This window comes from Psammomys obesus, unplaced genomic scaffold (assembly GCF_907164565.1).
Source record: "Psammomys obesus unplaced genomic scaffold, mPsaObe1.curated_primary_1811, whole genome shotgun sequence".
Classification (NCBI taxonomy): domain Eukaryota; kingdom Metazoa; phylum Chordata; class Mammalia; order Rodentia; family Muridae; genus Psammomys; species Psammomys obesus.
This window is the reverse complement of record NW_026591872.1, coordinates 12,292,441-12,309,307: the sequence shown is the minus strand read 5'-3', so window position 1 is coordinate 12,309,307 and position 16,867 is coordinate 12,292,441. Positions and strand designations below refer to the sequence as shown.

Here is a 16,867-nt window from a genome sequence, read left to right as displayed (position 1 = left end):
CTCAGAGGTTAAGAGCACTGGCTGTTCTTCCAAAGGTCCTGATTTCAATTCCCAGCAACCACATGGTGGCTCACAACCATCTGTAATGAGATCTGGTGCCCTCTTCTGTCATGCAGGCACACATGCACGCAGAATACTGTATACATAATAAATAAATAAATCTTTAAAAAACCAAACAGTGAAGAGCAAAATGTCGCAACTTTCAGAAGAAAGTGGGAGAATAGAGGTGGGAGGCTATGTGTCAGTGATAACATAAATTTAGCATGCACAAGTCACTGCAACCACCAGCACTGAGATTTTTATCTGAAAATAGAATGTGAAAGATACCTTTAGTTAGACCTTTAAAAAATGTATATATTTTAAGACAATACAATGAAATTCAGAGTTCAATGGCTGAAGCAGGTGGATTCTGAGTGTGAGGCTAGCTGGGTAACAAAGAAAGTTTAAGAATTTCTGGAATTATATAATGAGAGCTTATTCTAAGGAAAACAAGGAGATGGATCTCATCTTAATGTGCTTATTTATCATGTGCCAGGTTCTGGTAACAGAACCACACCTGACACCCCCAAAGGTCACCAGGAACTAGGCATAAACAAGGTCACCCAAAAGTCACCAGGAACTAGTGACCCCACCCCAAGATCACCAGGAACTAGGTCATAGGTCGCCAATTCCAGAAACAAGGTCATAAAATTCCGTACCCAAGGAACAGCCTGAGGATAACCACAATAATGGGAAGGTATCTTATCTCAGGGTAGGGTATCCGTGCTGGGCAGCCCACCAACCTAATATACCTGAGGTCTATAGATAGCTCACTCAATGTTATATTAGTTAACCAATCACTTTCTAACAAGCTTGCCCTTGGTCACCCAATCGTGTAACTGTTAAACCAGAAATTCCTAGTCCTTCCTCAAACCCCAATAAAAACGGCATGGTGAAACTGCTTGGGGCTCTCCTCTCTCATCCACTGTGTTGGTGACAGTGGAGAGACCAAGCTTAAGCCCGAATAAAGTTCTCTGCTCTTGTATATGTGGTCCGGCTCCTGTTGGTCTTTGGGGACCTTAAGATCTAGGCATAATACTATGTTTAATAACTAGCAACACATACACACACACATACAGAACATCTAGAAGAAAACTTGACAAAATACATGAATAAATAATTAATTGCCTAGCATATTTTAGTGACTGGTAAAATTTAAAAGGATGGGGATGGTTCCAAGATGGCAGCATACAGCTCCCACCATATCTGAAGGGCACAGGATCTAAACCTCCAAAATTGGTGAGTGGAGGGGCAGCTGAAGCCAGAACATCCATATTGAGGCTTCCTGGGCGAGAAGTGACAACCTATGAGCTGGGACAGCTTGGTTCCAGGTCACCTGTGGACGTCTCCAGGGACTGAGAGTGGAGAATATTCAACCCTGTGCATTTCCCCTTGCCCCAAGCATGGGTATCTCTGCTCAGCAAGGCAGCCAGCATTGGCCTCTATCCCCAAGCACTGAGACTGCAGTAATTGACCCAAGCTCAAGCCTCAATGCTCAGTGATTAAAAAGGCACAGGCAGGCCTCCTTGGTGGGGTTGGGGTGGGGGGCTTTGGCTGCATCAGGGTGGCAAATAGTCCAAGCACTAACCTCCACATGCTCAGTGTCTGAAACAGCACAGGTGGGCCTCCCAGAGTGGAGCAGCAGCTAGTACAAGCAGAATCCTCCACATACTCTGTGACTGAGGCTACAGAGGGATACCTGCCTGGTAGCCAAACAGTGGAAACCAATGAGCTGATGGATCTCCCGCACTCTCATTTGCTCCCGTGGGCCCAAATCTGAGAGCTGAGAACAAAAGGATCCCCTGTGCTTTCCGATTAGACCTGCTAGCAAGTGAGTTCGCCTTTAAGTGAGTGCTTGCAGAGCCTCAGAACCAGGGTCCCTCTATGCTAGCAGTTAGACCTCTGATCCCTCCAACCCACACCCCCACTGTGAGCAATGTAGGGATCCTTGGGACAGCATTCTCAACATTGAAGTCCCTGTTCTGTAGGTCTCCCTGTGGAAAATGAATTCCTTCCTCCAGCTACTTGTCCTTCCTATAATTCTCATTATTTATCCACCCCATGCTCTCTTGCTACTCTGTATTCTCTGCTCTCTCGTACTCTTTCACTATGTTCTGTCTCTTGCTCTCTCCACCTTTCTCTTTTCTCTCTGCTCTGGACTCTTCTAGATGCATCTAGATATTTTCTCTTTCTTATCCAAAATAAAAACCTTCTCTCTAATGGATCTGTGATGTTGGTAGTTTCTTTAGCACCGCCCCCCATATACAGAATCAGTTTTTTTGAGGATGTAGAACACAGACAACTTTGGGAGAATTTGTGTTAGGATTCTAAGTTGGTAAAGAGCAATTGACAATGTCTAATAAAGATGAAAACACACCCTCAAGCCCAGAAGTTCATTTTTAGGTAGAGATTCTGGCAAAACTAAACTTTCTGCAAAGGACATAAATGAATAATATATTTTGCATTCTTTGTAATAAATGGAAGCAAATCAAATGCCTGTTGGAAAGTGAATTGTTAAATTATGGTTTTCATGAAGGTAAATACTACCATTTTGAAATTAAAATGAAACAATTTGAGGTTTAATTAGTAACAGAGTTAAATGTCAGAATTATGGAGTTGCAGAAAAACCAAATTGCAAGACAAGTATCATATAATGTTTATACAAAGTCTGAAAATTGCTGCTCATGACTATATGGATGCCTTCATAACAAAAATATAATACATAAGTCACAAAAGGACATGATCACAAAATTATAAGGAAGAGGACTGAGGATTGATACATGTCACATGTTACTTATATCCTCCTTTTTTCTTTTTCTTCTCTCTTTCTCTCTAAGACAGGGTCTCTCTAAAACAGGCCAAGGACAATGAAAACAAGAGACTTTCTTTGACTGTTGGAAGGAGTCTACTATCAAACACCAAATGTTTAGTTTCAATTAGAAGTGAGGATAGAAACAATCCAGCTCTGGCTGGTTTGGAAAATACTATGTAGACCAGACTGTCCTTGGACTTGTGATAATCTTCTTGCTGCATCCTCTCAAGTACACTGAGATCAAAAGTGTATCCTCTCATACTTGGTTTTTAATATTTTTTATTTTGCATTTTAAAAAAAGCTTATGTTCTTGCCAGGCATGGTAGCACACAGCTATAATCTCAGAACTCAATGAGGCTGAGTCAGGTGGAGAATCACTGTGTGTTTGAGGCCAGCCTGGTCTACAAAGCAAGTCCTGGATAGTCAAGGCTACACAGAGAAACCTTGTTTCGAAAAACCAAACTCCTCCCCAAGAAATTATATTCTTTTCTCCTATATTACATCCTGACCACAATTTCTCCTCCATCTTTTTTCCTAGCCTCTCCCTCTTATGTCTCCTTTCCCCTAGATCCACCCTCCCTCCCTTCATAAAAGAGCAGTTGATTCTGTGAGCTATGTTCTCGTGGTGTTTCCCTGCAATATTTGTTTCTTAAAACACAAAATGAAAGTTGTTGTAAGATTAACTAAAACTGAGTGGTGGGTATATATATTTGTGTTATTGTTCACAGGTTTCCCTGCATCAGCAATCCTTTGCAATCAATGAAAACAAAAAGAAAATAATCTAGGAGAGGGTGAGCAACATCTGAAGCTAAAATTAGGCCAAGGACAATGAAAACAAGAGACTTTCTTTGACTGTTGCAAGGCATCTACTAGCAAACACTAAATGTTTAGTTTCAATTAGAAGTGAGGATAGAAACAAGGACACAGAGAATGGAAGGAGGGAACTCTGTCCTGAAAAAGTAGAGACAATAGACCACATACTGAAGAGTTTTAACATACTAAAATCTGTACACCTAAAGAAGCTAAGCAAGAAGGAGGACCCTGGGTAAGATGATCAATCCTTACCCAGAAACACAATTGGGATCGACTTTGGAAAAAGGAGAAAACATGAACCAAGACAGGAGCCTACCACAGAGGGCCTCTGAAAGACTCTACCTAGTAGTGTATCAAAGCAGATGCTGAGACTCATAACCAGACTTTGGGCAGAGTGCAGGGAATCCTATGAAAGAAGGGGAAGATAATAAGACCTGGAGAGGACAGGAGCTCCAGAAGAAGAGCAACAGAACCCAAAAATCTGGGCACAGGGGTCTCTTCTGAGAGTGATACTCCAACCAAGGACCATTCATGAAAATAACCTAGAACCCCTGCCCAGATGTAGCCCAGGGCAGCTCAGTGTCCAAGTGGGTTCCCAAGTAATGAGAACAGGGACTTTCTCAGTGACTGGTTCTTTGTTCACCTTCCCCTGAGGAGGGAGCAGCCTTCCCAAGCCACAGAGGAGGACAATGCAGCCTGTCCTGATAAGACCTGATACGCTGGGTGCTGGGTCAGATGTAAGGGGAGGAGGACTCCCTTATCAGTGGACTTGGAAAGGGGCATGGAAGGAGATGAGGGAGGAAGGGTGAGACTGCGAGGGAATGAGAGAGGGGAACTACAGCTGGGATACAAAGTGAATAAACTGTAATTAATATAAAAAATAAAAATTCAATTAAAAAAAAGAGTTTTAAAAGTAAAAAAAAAAAAGAAAAATAATTAACTTACCTAGAAGTGTAAAACAGGATTTTGACAGAGCCAGAAGGCACTTTAAAGCAAAGGGAAAGGAACCAGCACATGTTAGATTAAATAGGCTGCAAGAACCCATGCAAATTCTGTCAGTAATTTGGAAGGACAAGGGTCCAAGTGGATATGGAGGAACCACCTTTGGAGAAAAGGCAAGATTCTGTTTCCTCCCAGTTTATAGTAACACCTGCACTTAAAATAGAGTCTACCAGATAGTGATTTTTGAGGTAACTCTTCATTGTATTAATTGAAAATTAAGGGATTGTATAGAAACAGAAGCATATTGATGTTAGGACACTAAAAGATAAGTCTTCCATAAAGGTAGTGATGGCTGCATATAAATGACACTCAAAGGCTTGGGATGTAGCTCAGTGGTGAAACACTTGCCTAGAAGTGTGAGCATTCCATAAAAAGTTAAATGGTCATGGAACAAAGTTCAAGTAAATGTATGTTTAAGGAAACATAAATCTCACTAGCATCCCAGTGTGATTGAGTGCTCAGTGTGTACCTTTTATCTAGCACACAGTGTCTATTAGAACTCTCAGGATTTTCAGAGACAAAATGACAACTTGAGATCTTGGACACGGATGTACCTCAGTGGCAGAGCTATTGAGTAACAACTGAGATACCCTGGATTCAGTCTATAGAACTGAAAAAACAAAATTTACATCTTTAAGATCTTAAAGCTAAAAATACTAATGAAAGCAGTAAACAAAAATAAAATAATTCATAGTCAAGTAGCTACAAGATAATATGTTCTGTCAAGTATATAAACTGTTAATTTTTTCCAAAACCCATTGTATTTTGTTTTGCAGTGTTTTTTGGCTTGCTTATGCTGGTTTAATGTTCTACCACAGAGTGTTCAACCCATGCTTGAACATGGCTCCTAGCCCTGAAGCCCATGATATCTGAAAACTGTTTTTAGGTCGGACCTCCGTCCTTCCCAAGCCTGCATAATTATTATAGGAGAAATCACAGCCATCATAAATTAAATTAGTCATGCACGTACAATTTTACAAACAAAATCACAAAAGCCCTTTCAAAAATTTATAGCAAAATATAAATGTTTAATTCAGGACAGGATGCATTTTAATATGTGTAATTTGATACTGGCTGGAGCTTCACAAGTCAGAGTGTTTAGGCTCTGTGAAGTCAAAAACAGGCCTGCCTGACACAGATGAGGCCAGGAGGGAAGATTGCATGTAGATGAGTCAGCAGCTAGAGGCTGGAAGGCAGGCAGAACCACGACATAAATGATTCATTGATTTTTAAATTACCACTATAGAAAAAGCCTTGCTTTTCACATACAGAGGTTGGTATTGCTTTCCATACAGAACTGCATAAAGAGCTCATTCTTATTTACATGTTTCTGTTTTACATTTCTGTGATGTACCTCTAGTTAGGCATTTTTTTCTATATGTTTTCCTTTTGTGTAGAATTTGGACTGAGAAAGGTTTATTACCTGAGGTTATGTATACTCTAGAGAAATGGTGAGAGGCCCAACAAACTAGCCTCCTTTGGCATATAATGTCCTCCAGACCTTCCTTTTTCCCTAAGCTTCATCTCCCATTTGGCATTTCCTCCTCTCCTGGCTAAGTTCTCCATTTCCTGTATACATCGTTTTTGTCTTTTGATCATGTCTTTGGCTTTTCTTTGCACATATTGAATCCCACAGTCAGGCATTACCCAGACCTACTTGCCTTCTCACAGAAGCTAAAGAAAGCTAATTGAAACAACACAGAATCAACCTGTCTTTCTAGGATCCAAGGATCTGTCTTCATTGCATTTTTGTTAGTTGGTTGATTGAATTTTTTCTTGTAATTTTAAAATTATATTTGAGTGTGTGTGTGTGCATGTGTGTATGACATGTGTGTGACATGTGTGGTCAGCAGAGGAAAATTTACGGGAGTCAGTTATTTCCTTTCTGCATGTGTATCCCAGGAAGTGTAGTTAGGTTGTCAAGTTTGATAGCAGGTACATTTACACTCTGAGCCACCTCATCAGCCCTGGCTTTTGTTTTGTTCTGTTTTGTTTTTGAGACAGGATCTCTCATTCAGGCTGTCTTAAAAACTCACTATATAGAGCAGGCTGGTCTCAAAATCACAGCAATCCTCCTGCCTCAACCTCACAACACCACCACCTGCTGGGATTACAGATGTGAATCACCATACATGACTTTTAAATATATTTTTCTTCAATTAAATAAGGAAAAACTTTGGGACTTACACATGCTAGGCCAGTGTTCTTCCACTGAGATTCATCCACAGTCCCCAAAAATGTCTTTTCAGAGATACAGGTTAAGACTATTCTTTATAGACTTTAATTGAATTCAATTTTAATTAAATTCAATTTAGCCATCTTGCCTTTGAAATTGAACATGTGTAGTAGTTAGAGGCAGCAAGAAGCTGGTCTTTAGTTGGTTATTTGCTTGAACACTACTAGCTTAGTTTTGACCTTTATTGTGGGGCTCTGCTGGATAAGGTTGAAGTCAGTCATCTCTGGATAACTATTTATTTGTACTTGTACTATTATGATAGACTCCCTTTTCTCAGAGGGCTTCTAAAAGTCTCCCAGGATCTGGGTGACCCCAGGTCTTATAAGGAGTGTCATATAGCCCTCAGGGCAGATTATAGGTCAGACCCTTCCCTGATAAAGAAACAGTTCTAGCAAGCATCTGGAAATTCCTAGAAATGACCCACCCTGCTGAGGGTCTTAGTCTTCAGCAGTGATCTTCAACTATACTTGAAGATTTTCCCCTCACCCTTAGGATAATTAAGTACTATGTTCTCCTTCTTGTGATAGGTTCATGCTACTTCATGGAAAATAAGACCCACTACCACTACATGACCCCAAAGAATCAAACACATTCACCCTTGAAATCCATCCCACTGCCCAAGGTTTATAAATGCCTGATTTCAAATAAACATGCTGGGGGTGCATGCTGGGTGATAGCATCAGCCACCATGACCACCTGCCATTCATCATTCATCCCCCTGCAGGCCATGTTTCACTGGATCTGCCCTCCAGCCAGCTGGGCCTGGGCCCCCAGGCCTGGGTCTCACAAGATCTGGGTCTGAACAAGCATGGGCTTTTGCCTACAACTCTGCCATGCTTAGCACAGCTGCTTAACCAAGAGCTGTAACACTTTGGTATCACCATAGGTTTTGGAACACTGGAGTTTCCATTGCTACCAGAGACCTGGCGCTAAAAGAGCCAAACTGTAACACTCTATGGAAAAAAGTACTATGGCCTAGTGCAATCAGGCCTTTCTCTAAAGTGCTCTAGCTTCCCCTGAGAGAGATGGAACCCTGTTCTTCATCCAGAAACTGAACTTCAGGACCCCGCCAAACAAAAAACAACACTTTACAGAAAATTAAATTACAAAAGGGTCATAAAATTCTCAATATCTTTCCAAAGAATCACAGATGGTGATGTTGAAATACAGAGTATAAACTGATAAAACATGTACAAATTGTCAAGATGATACTCATCAAACCCATAAGCTGATCAAAATTCTTAGATTCAAAATAAAATTCTTAGATTCAAAAATTTTTTTGAGTACTTTGGAAAGCCTAAAGAAAAGAACCCTAAATTTCAAATTGGTGACTCATTTATTGGGAATAAAATTAGCCACTTTTGAAAAATTAAAATCTCTGATTTCATGTGTAAACACAAAAAAATATCAAAATATGCAAGTCAGTTTATTTTATTTTATTTTTTTTATTTTGATTTTTAAATTTTTTTTTTTATTTTTCTTTTTAGTTACAATTTGTTAACTCTGTGTCCCAGCTGTATCCCGCTCCCTCATTCCCTCCCAATCCCCAACTCCCTCCCTGGTCTCCTCCCTGCCCCTTTCCAAGTCCACTGATAGGGGAGGACCTCCTCCCCTTTCATCTGACCCTGTTTTATCAGGTACCTTCAGGGCTGGCTGCAAAGTCCTCCTCTGTGGCCTAACAGGACTGCTCCTCCCCTGGGGGGGGGGGACAAAGAGCCTGCCCTTGAGATCCTGTTAGAAATAGTCCTTGTTCCCCTTACTTTGGAAAACTACTTGGTTACTGAGCTACCACGGGCCACATCCGAGCAGAAGTTCTATGTTATATCTATAGATGGTCCTTGGTTGAGTGTCAGTCTCAGAAAAGGCCCTGTGTTTTTTTTTTTATAAGAATGGAATTCAAGAATTGGACAGATTTTTTAGGGGAGGAGACAGACTTTTATTATCCTTACCATAATTTTTATCTTTTAACAAAGGTGACTCAGATGCTTGAGACAGGAATTTAACCCAGTGACTGGGTAAAATTTAACTGTATAAGGTCAATATACCAACAGAAATCACTGCTAAGGGGCGTTAGTTATGAATTCTAAATGTCAGACATTTTATTACTAGTTTTTAAAGGTAGCATACAAAGTAAAGGGTTTCATTGTGACATTTTCATACAAATGTGTTATTATTATACTTTGTTCTCATTTAGTCTCCTTGCTCACTACCCTCTCTTGTATCGCCACTAGCTCACTCTCTTCGTTTCCCAGGCAATCTTCCCTTCAGTTTTGTTCTCACAAAATGACAGTTTTGAAAACAGTTTCTGTTTGTGAATGCTGGAAGGGTAAGTAATATTTAATCAACACAGCGATCAATATAGTAAGATGATCTGTGAAGACTGCCAGAGTGCAACCACTTTGTGGGTTTATTGATGCAGTACAAGTGTAGTACAAGACTGGTCTCAGTGCAGGTGTCATGGAGGGAGGAAGAACCTATCCTTGGTGTTCATTTTAAGTCTCAGTCTGGGGTATAAGAAACATATTTGGGAAGAGTTCCTGCTGATAAATACATGTTACATCCCTCACTTCTATCTCTCTAGGTGCAACAAACAAAAGCCAAAGAAGTGATAAGAACACACATAGGAAGAGAAGAGAAACAAAACATGGAGGTCTTGTAGGAATGATGGGATGAAACTGCACTAGGAAGCATTAGGGGCCCGGCCCTTAGAGGCTGGTAAGAAGGATGACTTCCTTAATAGATGGCAGCTGTGTGGTTAACTGTACACCCCAGGGAAGATCTATGAAAAATATAGCCAGAACTCAAGAAATGAGCTCATCCCCTACTCTCCAACTAGTGTTTCAGTCTTGTTAAAGAAACTCTGGAGTTCAAAATCACTGAGTGTTCTGAAAAAGGGACAAGATAGATTCTAAATTTGATTGAGTCAAAGTAGGAAATGACTGAAAGAATTCCCAAATAATGAATTGGCTGAATTTTATGAGGATATCCTAATCATTGTTCTCAGGAAGAGTGGTGCCTTTGGAAAGAAATACTATCTCGATTTGGGCTGTTTGAAGTCTAGAATGTAGTCTCTATTGCTTATGGAAGTACAGTAAGCACTAAGTAACCCACACAGTAGCATTTCCATAAGCATCTGTGAAACACACAGTATTTTTATAGGGATCTGTTAAAAATTTCATACAGAAAAAGATAAATGACTTAGAGTTTCCCTAAAGGTGTTAAATATCAAAACAAATAGCAAAATGAAGTCTCATTTTTTGAACACACATTCCTTACTTCAAAGTCAGCATTAATTTAGCTATATCTGTCCTCCATCTCCTCTGTTATTTTACCTGATGGAACCCTCAGTTCTTCAATGCTCACCTTAATAGGGTCTTCTTCTTTGTCTTTCTTCTCCTAATACTGTTCAGCTGGAAAGGAATACTACCTCTTCTGTATAACAATGACTCTTTGTACATTTTATAAAATTTCTTGGAACTCTTCAAGTTTTGTTTTTTATCATGTTGTAGAACAAAGGAGCATGTAATAGCCTCTGCTCATTCTTATCTCTACTCAGCCACCATTTTTCAACACTTTATAGTCACCCTTTGAGAAGTAAATGCTTATAAAATATCTGTTTATATTCCCAATTTCAAAGGGCTTCCAGTGCCTGGCTTTGTATAGCAGGGTAGTCCCTCCCTGTGTTAAGTTCAGGAGGTCATTGTGTGAAGCTGTTAAAGTGAAGCCTGGGTTGCAGTGGAGACGATAAAGTTAACCAGATGCCAGAGCTATGGGATATCAACCAATGTTACATAGAGTGAAATCATCCCAAGAGAGTTGTAGGAGGAGTGGAGTCGTCGAAGCCCATTGATAATGGATATGAGTCTACAGGTTTTGCTGTTTGCCCTGATGGGTTTGGATCTCGCTTTGGTCCAGATTTCCTTTACTATGCTTCCATTCTTCCTTTTCGAAATGATAACACATATTCTGTGCCATCATATGTTGTGTGGTGGTTTGAATAAGAATGGCCCCCCATAGGATCATAGATTTGAATGGTTGGTTGCCAAAGAGTGGCAATTTTAGTAGGTGTGGCTTTGTAGGAGTAGGTGTGTTTTGTTGGAGGAAGTATGTTACTAGTGGTAGGCTTTGGAGTTTAAAATGCTCAAGCCAGGCCTAGTGTCTCTCTCTTCTATCTATCAATCCAGATGGAAAACTCTCAGCTACTTTTCTAGCACCATGTCTGCTTGCATGCCACCATGTTTCTTGCCATGATAACAATGGATCAAGCCTCTGAACTATAAGCTAACTCCAATTAAATGCTTTCCTTTATAGGAGTTGTTGTGGTCATAGTGTCTCTTCACAGTAATAGAACAATGACTAAGACATGTTGGAGATATGTAATTTGCTTTTGGGGATTTTACAGTGTGTTACATTAAGAGATTGCCTTGTGTATCAGAAAAGATTTTGGACTTTAAATAGTGTTTAGACTGAGAAAGACTGTGGGTATTTTTAAAGATGGATTAAGTACATTTTACATTATGATACAGCCATGAGTCTATTGGGTCTAGAAAGTGGAATGTGGTGATTTGAATGAGAAATGTTCCACATAGGCTCAGTAATTTGAATATTTGGTTTCCAGTTGGAGGGAATGCTTGGGACAGTTTAGGGGGTGTGGTCTTGCTGGATAAAGTATGTGACAGGTGGGGGTGGGGCAAGCTTTGAGTGTTTATGTTCTCACAGCACTTCTAATTTACTTTCTTTGCATTGTGCTTGTGTTTAAAAATGTGACTTCTTTATCCTATACTATATGACTAAAATCTACTTATAAGTGAGTACATACCATGTATGTCTTTATGGGTCTGTGTTACCTCACTCAGGATGATTTTTTCTAGTTCCATCCATTTGCCTGCAAATTTCATGACTTTTTTTTTTGTTTTTAATGGTTGAGTAGTATTTCATTGTATATATGTGCCACAAGCACTTTATCTATTCTTTGGTTTAGGGACATCTAGTTTGTTTCCATAGTACAGGATAGACATACTACAATGTACAAACCCCACAAAGATAAGTAACAAGGAAGACCCCATGGAGGACGAGTAAATATCAATCAGAAGGGGAAATAGAATAGACAGGTAATGGTGGAAGGGTGAGAACAAGGACCATCAGAGCCAGTTAACCATGGCCCAGAGGGGCCTATGGAGTCTGAAGCACCAACCAAGGACAATGCATGGTCTGAACCTAGATCCTCTACTTATAAATACTCATTGGGTATCTTAAGCTTCATGAGGGCCTAATAGTCAGAGGAGTGGGGGACATCTCTGACATTGACTATGTTACCTGCTTTTTGATCACTTTCCTTTGATGAGACTGCTCTACAAGGCCACAGGGGAGGAAGGTAAAGTCAGTCCTCATGTAAATAGATGAGCTGGGGTGTCTGGGTAGAGGGCGGCTTCCCTATTATGAAGAAATAAGGGGAGGAAGGATGCAGGAGGATGGGTGGGACTGGAAGGAGAGGAGGGAGGGACCTATGACTGAGATATAAATTGAATTAATTAATTTAAAAAATAAAGATGTGAGCTCTTCTGCTTCCCTTTGCAGCTACCAAGTCTTAAACTTGCTGCCATGCCTACCCACCATGATAGATTCTTATCACTCTGGAACTGTAAGCCAAATTAAACTCTTCCTTCTAAAATTGCTCATTATATTTTCTCAAAACAGCAGAAAAATAACCGATACTGTGAAGGAGCCATGAAAATGATATATGCATGGCTCTTTCTTTTTGTTGTTCCCAGGCTCTGAATTTGGATTTTGTGTCCCAGAAGCTGCAGTTTCCAAGTTCTGTATTTTTTTTTCAAGAGCGAAGAGGATGAATACATTTGATGTGTCATTTAAGAATGTGAATATGAATATTCATTGGGACAAATGGCATGGTCTGGATTGTACTCAATAGACTCTGTACAAGGACATAGTGCCAGAGAGAAATCTATAGCATACAGTATTTAGGGGATGCAGTAGCAGATCTGAAGTAATCTTTAAATGAGCAAGAATCATACTGGTAGATGACTGAAGATATTCCAAAGCACCATGTCCTAGCTCTCTAGAAAATGAATGACCCACATTAAAAGGTACCATGAAACCTGAAACAAACCGTTGTGGTAACTTGTCATTACAGATAGCAACACATCTACCATGGAAAACATCCATTCAAGTTAAAGATAGAATTTGAACTCAAAGTAAAATCAAACTGTATTTCAGTGAGTTATAAGTAGTAGAAACTAGGGATGATGCCGGAATAATTGAACCATGTATTGTTTTGTATGTGACACCTGGTAAAACTAGGCACCTAGGACAAGATAAAAGGGAGAAGAGAAAAAGATGAAAAGCCAACCTAGAAGTCCAAATGTATGTATGGAGAGTGAAGGACCCAATATAGCCACACAATCAGTTCTTGGACTACACATTCCTATGTCATTTTCAAAAAGTGAATCATTCTACTATAGTATGTGATATTTAAGTTATACTGTCATACACAAACTATGTTCTTTTTAAAGATGAATTGGACATGCTCCCTGCATTTAGGTAAGTGTCAGTCTAAGTTGGGAAGTGTTTTGACTCTCCTTTGCCTAATTTACTGACGTTCTAGGGAACTTGCTTTTAGAAAAGTGCTGTTACACGAAATTTCTGACTTGTACAAATAATAATATACCTACTTAACTTGATAACAGTTCAGGGCTGACTTCCAGCCAGTTTATTATTATTATTATTGTTATTATATATCCTTGGCTCAGTTCGAAGCTTGAAGTGTTGCCTTCAGTTTTGTCTTATTGTTAATTAGCATTCGATGACTGCATTTTATAAACCAATACCATCCAAAATGTTTTTCATTCATTTAAAAAATATTTTCATCCATTTTATGTTGTATCTTCATTAACCACTTTAAATTACATATTATCATATTTGTTTTACAGATATAAGTTTGAGGCCAGAGAGATTAAATCGCTGAGTAGGATTTTAACCTAAGCTCTTAGAACTGTAGTGTGAAAGCAGGCCACTACTCTCCCAGTAATAATTTTTACCATGTATGATATTATGTCTTTAATAAACCCTGATCATGTAATTTAGCATGTTTTACATCTTAGGGTATTATAGATGGATCAAACACCAGGATTGGAAATTACATAAAAATTTGATGTATCTTTTTCCTGACTTAGGTTTTACACGATAATTTCTAAAAGTAGAAAATTTTATACATATAGCTTTATATACATACAACTTAAAATGTTCACAGTTAATAGCAGTTCCTTACCCAGTTCACATTATTGTAACCAGTAAAATAACATATTGCTTCTGTTACTTTATACATTATTGCCACATTGTTTCTTTTTTCCATTTTTAATTATTTTTTAATTAAAATTTTATTTTTTTACATTAATTACATTTTCTTCGCTTTGCATCCCAGCTGTAACCCCCCCATCCCCTCCCAATCCCACCCTCCCTCTCTCATCTCCTCCCATGTCCCTCTCCAAGTCCACTGATAGGGGAGGTCCACCTCCCCTCCAATCCTACCCTAGCTTCTCAGGTCTCATCAGGACTGGCTGCAATGTTCTTCTCTGTTTCCTGGCAAGGCTGCTCCTCCTTCAGGGGGTTGGTCAAAGAGCCAGCCACTGCGTTCATGTCAGAGACAGTCCCTGTTCTCATTACTAGGGAGCCCACTTGGATACTGAGCTGCCATGGGCTACATCTGAGCAGGGGTTTTCGGTTCTATCCATGAATGTGCCTTGGTTGGAGTATCAGTCTCAGAAAACACCCCAGATATTTTGATTCTGTTGCTCTCCTTCTGGAGCTCCTGTCCTCTCCAGGTGTTACTATCTTCCCCTTCTTTCATAAGATTCCCTGCACTCTGCCCAAAGTTTGGCTATGAGTCTCAGCATCTGCTTTGAAATATCCTGTGTGAGGTATCCCAGAAGCAGAAAGACACACATAGTATATACTCACTTGGAAGTGGATACTAGACCTGTAAGATAGAATAAACATACTAAAATCTGTACACCTAAGGAAGATAAACAAGAAGGAGGTCCCCGAGTAAGAAGATCAATCCCACTTAGAAAGACAAAAGGGAAGGACATTGGAAGAAGGAGAAAACAAGTAACAGGACAAGAGCCTACTACTGAGGGCCTCTGAAAGACTACCTAGAAATGTATCAAAGCAGATGCTGAGACACATTGTTTCTTTAGGATAAAACGGTATTGTTTTTGTTTTATCTCACTATGTAACCCAGGCTGGCCCTAATTTCTCCAACTTCTAGCCTCTTTCTCATGATTATTGGTGTATGTTATCACACTCCCATTTTCCTTTCTAGTTTTTGACTTATTCTACTAGCCCATACTTCTACCTTCAAGCAATGTTTTGCTTTTTATTCTTTGCTATTTTCTTTATTACCTACATAAAGAAGCAGCTTCACTAAGGAAAGAAAAAGTAGATATAATAGAAAAGAAAAAAAAAAACTGTTCCCAATAATCCTATCACATTGGTGCAACTACTGGTAATACCTGGAGCTTTCCACTGTTTACATAAATTCTTTCTTTCCTTTTTTTCTAAAATGAGAAATTACTATTCTTGACTTTCCTTTACATCCAACTGTATATTAAGAGCATATTTCAGAGTCAATAAATGTCTATTTGCATAATCATTCTTTCAAAATTTTGTTTTTGATTTATTCGTTTTTATTTTATGTGTTAGGGTGTTTTGCCTGCATGTCTGTGCACCATATACATGCAATCCCAAGAATTACCAGCAGAGGGCATCAGATCCCTTAGAACTGGAGTTATAGGTGCTGGTGAGCCACCATGTGGGTACTGTGCTCTGCAAGAGCAGCAGTGTTTTAAACTGCTGAACTATCTCTCTGCTCCCCCCCACACACATATTCATTCTTAATGTTTGTCTAATATTACATTTATGAATGTGCTTTATAATTGTTTTCTAACCCCTTCTTGAATATCTAAGTTGTTCCCATTAGGGTTTACCCCTCTCAGTAGTAACTATCCAGAGAATCATTATTGTTTGGGTAATTTATTGGAAACACCAGAGTATAGCATACCATCTGATGCAGTATTAGATGATTAAGAAGTGTCTATTTAATATGACTGTTAGTTTTTCCTCAACAACATCAGCACCGAGAATATATGGCTTTAAAAAATGCAACTACCACAAATTAAAAAAGAAAGATGAGAAAGATTGCTGACTCAAGCAGACTGGTATCATAGCTGCAAACAAGATACTGTGACCACAATTCTGTGTAATATCTTTTAAAGATAATGATGTGGTTTGAAGCTACTATGTGGCTCCCATGACAAATTTCAGATACATCAAGCCCTTGAAGAAGCCTTTATGAATTTTGTGAAACAATTGAATACCATGAGTAAACATACATTTTGGTAGCTATTGGACATGTCATGTCTGACTCTGTCGAAGTAATAACTGCACAACTTCTATGATGTTCATATCTTCCAAAATAGGCATCTAGTATTGGAGGCAAGGTTAGGTTTAGAAACATTTTTTCTTTTTCTCCAACCCCATTTCAAAACAGAAGTTCATATTTGGTTGAAGTAGAAGCTGCTAGAGCAGGGTGTTGATAATCATAAGGGAGGTGAGAACAAAGTCTACAGATAATGAATTCTAGGCAGATTCACAAATAGGAGTGTACATGCTCTGTAAATAGCAGCTGTTGCCATAAGCCAAAGACCAATATTTACATGAATCCTGTGGCAAAGTCTATTGACTAAGCATCAACCTTTTCACTCAGATTTGTATACTTGAATGTACTTTCAGCCATGCTGTCTCAAAAAAAAAAAAAAGGATCACATTATACATATATGGGAAATTGCCAAAGTACAAATAAATATGTTCTATCCACACACCCCCACCACACCTCAATCAATTCCTAGATTCTTCTTTTGGAATATGGAGCACATGTTCACACAAAAAAA

The 16,867-nt window shown here is 39.2% G+C and overlaps 1 protein-coding gene across 1 annotated transcript in view; it reads left to right on the top strand.

The window, feature by feature from the left end:
* Nucleotides 1–7,590: 7,590 nt before the first annotated feature.
* Smarca1 (SWI/SNF related, matrix associated, actin dependent regulator of chromatin, subfamily a, member 1) overlaps nucleotides 7,591–16,867 on the top strand; it is an 85,343-nt gene continuing 76,066 nt past the window's right edge. Inside the window, exon 1 of the mRNA XM_055612169.1 lies at nucleotides 7,591–7,698. Within this exon, the coding sequence (XP_055468144.1) occupies nucleotides 7,591–7,698 (108 nt within the window). The remainder of the gene's footprint in view (nucleotides 7,699–16,867) is intronic.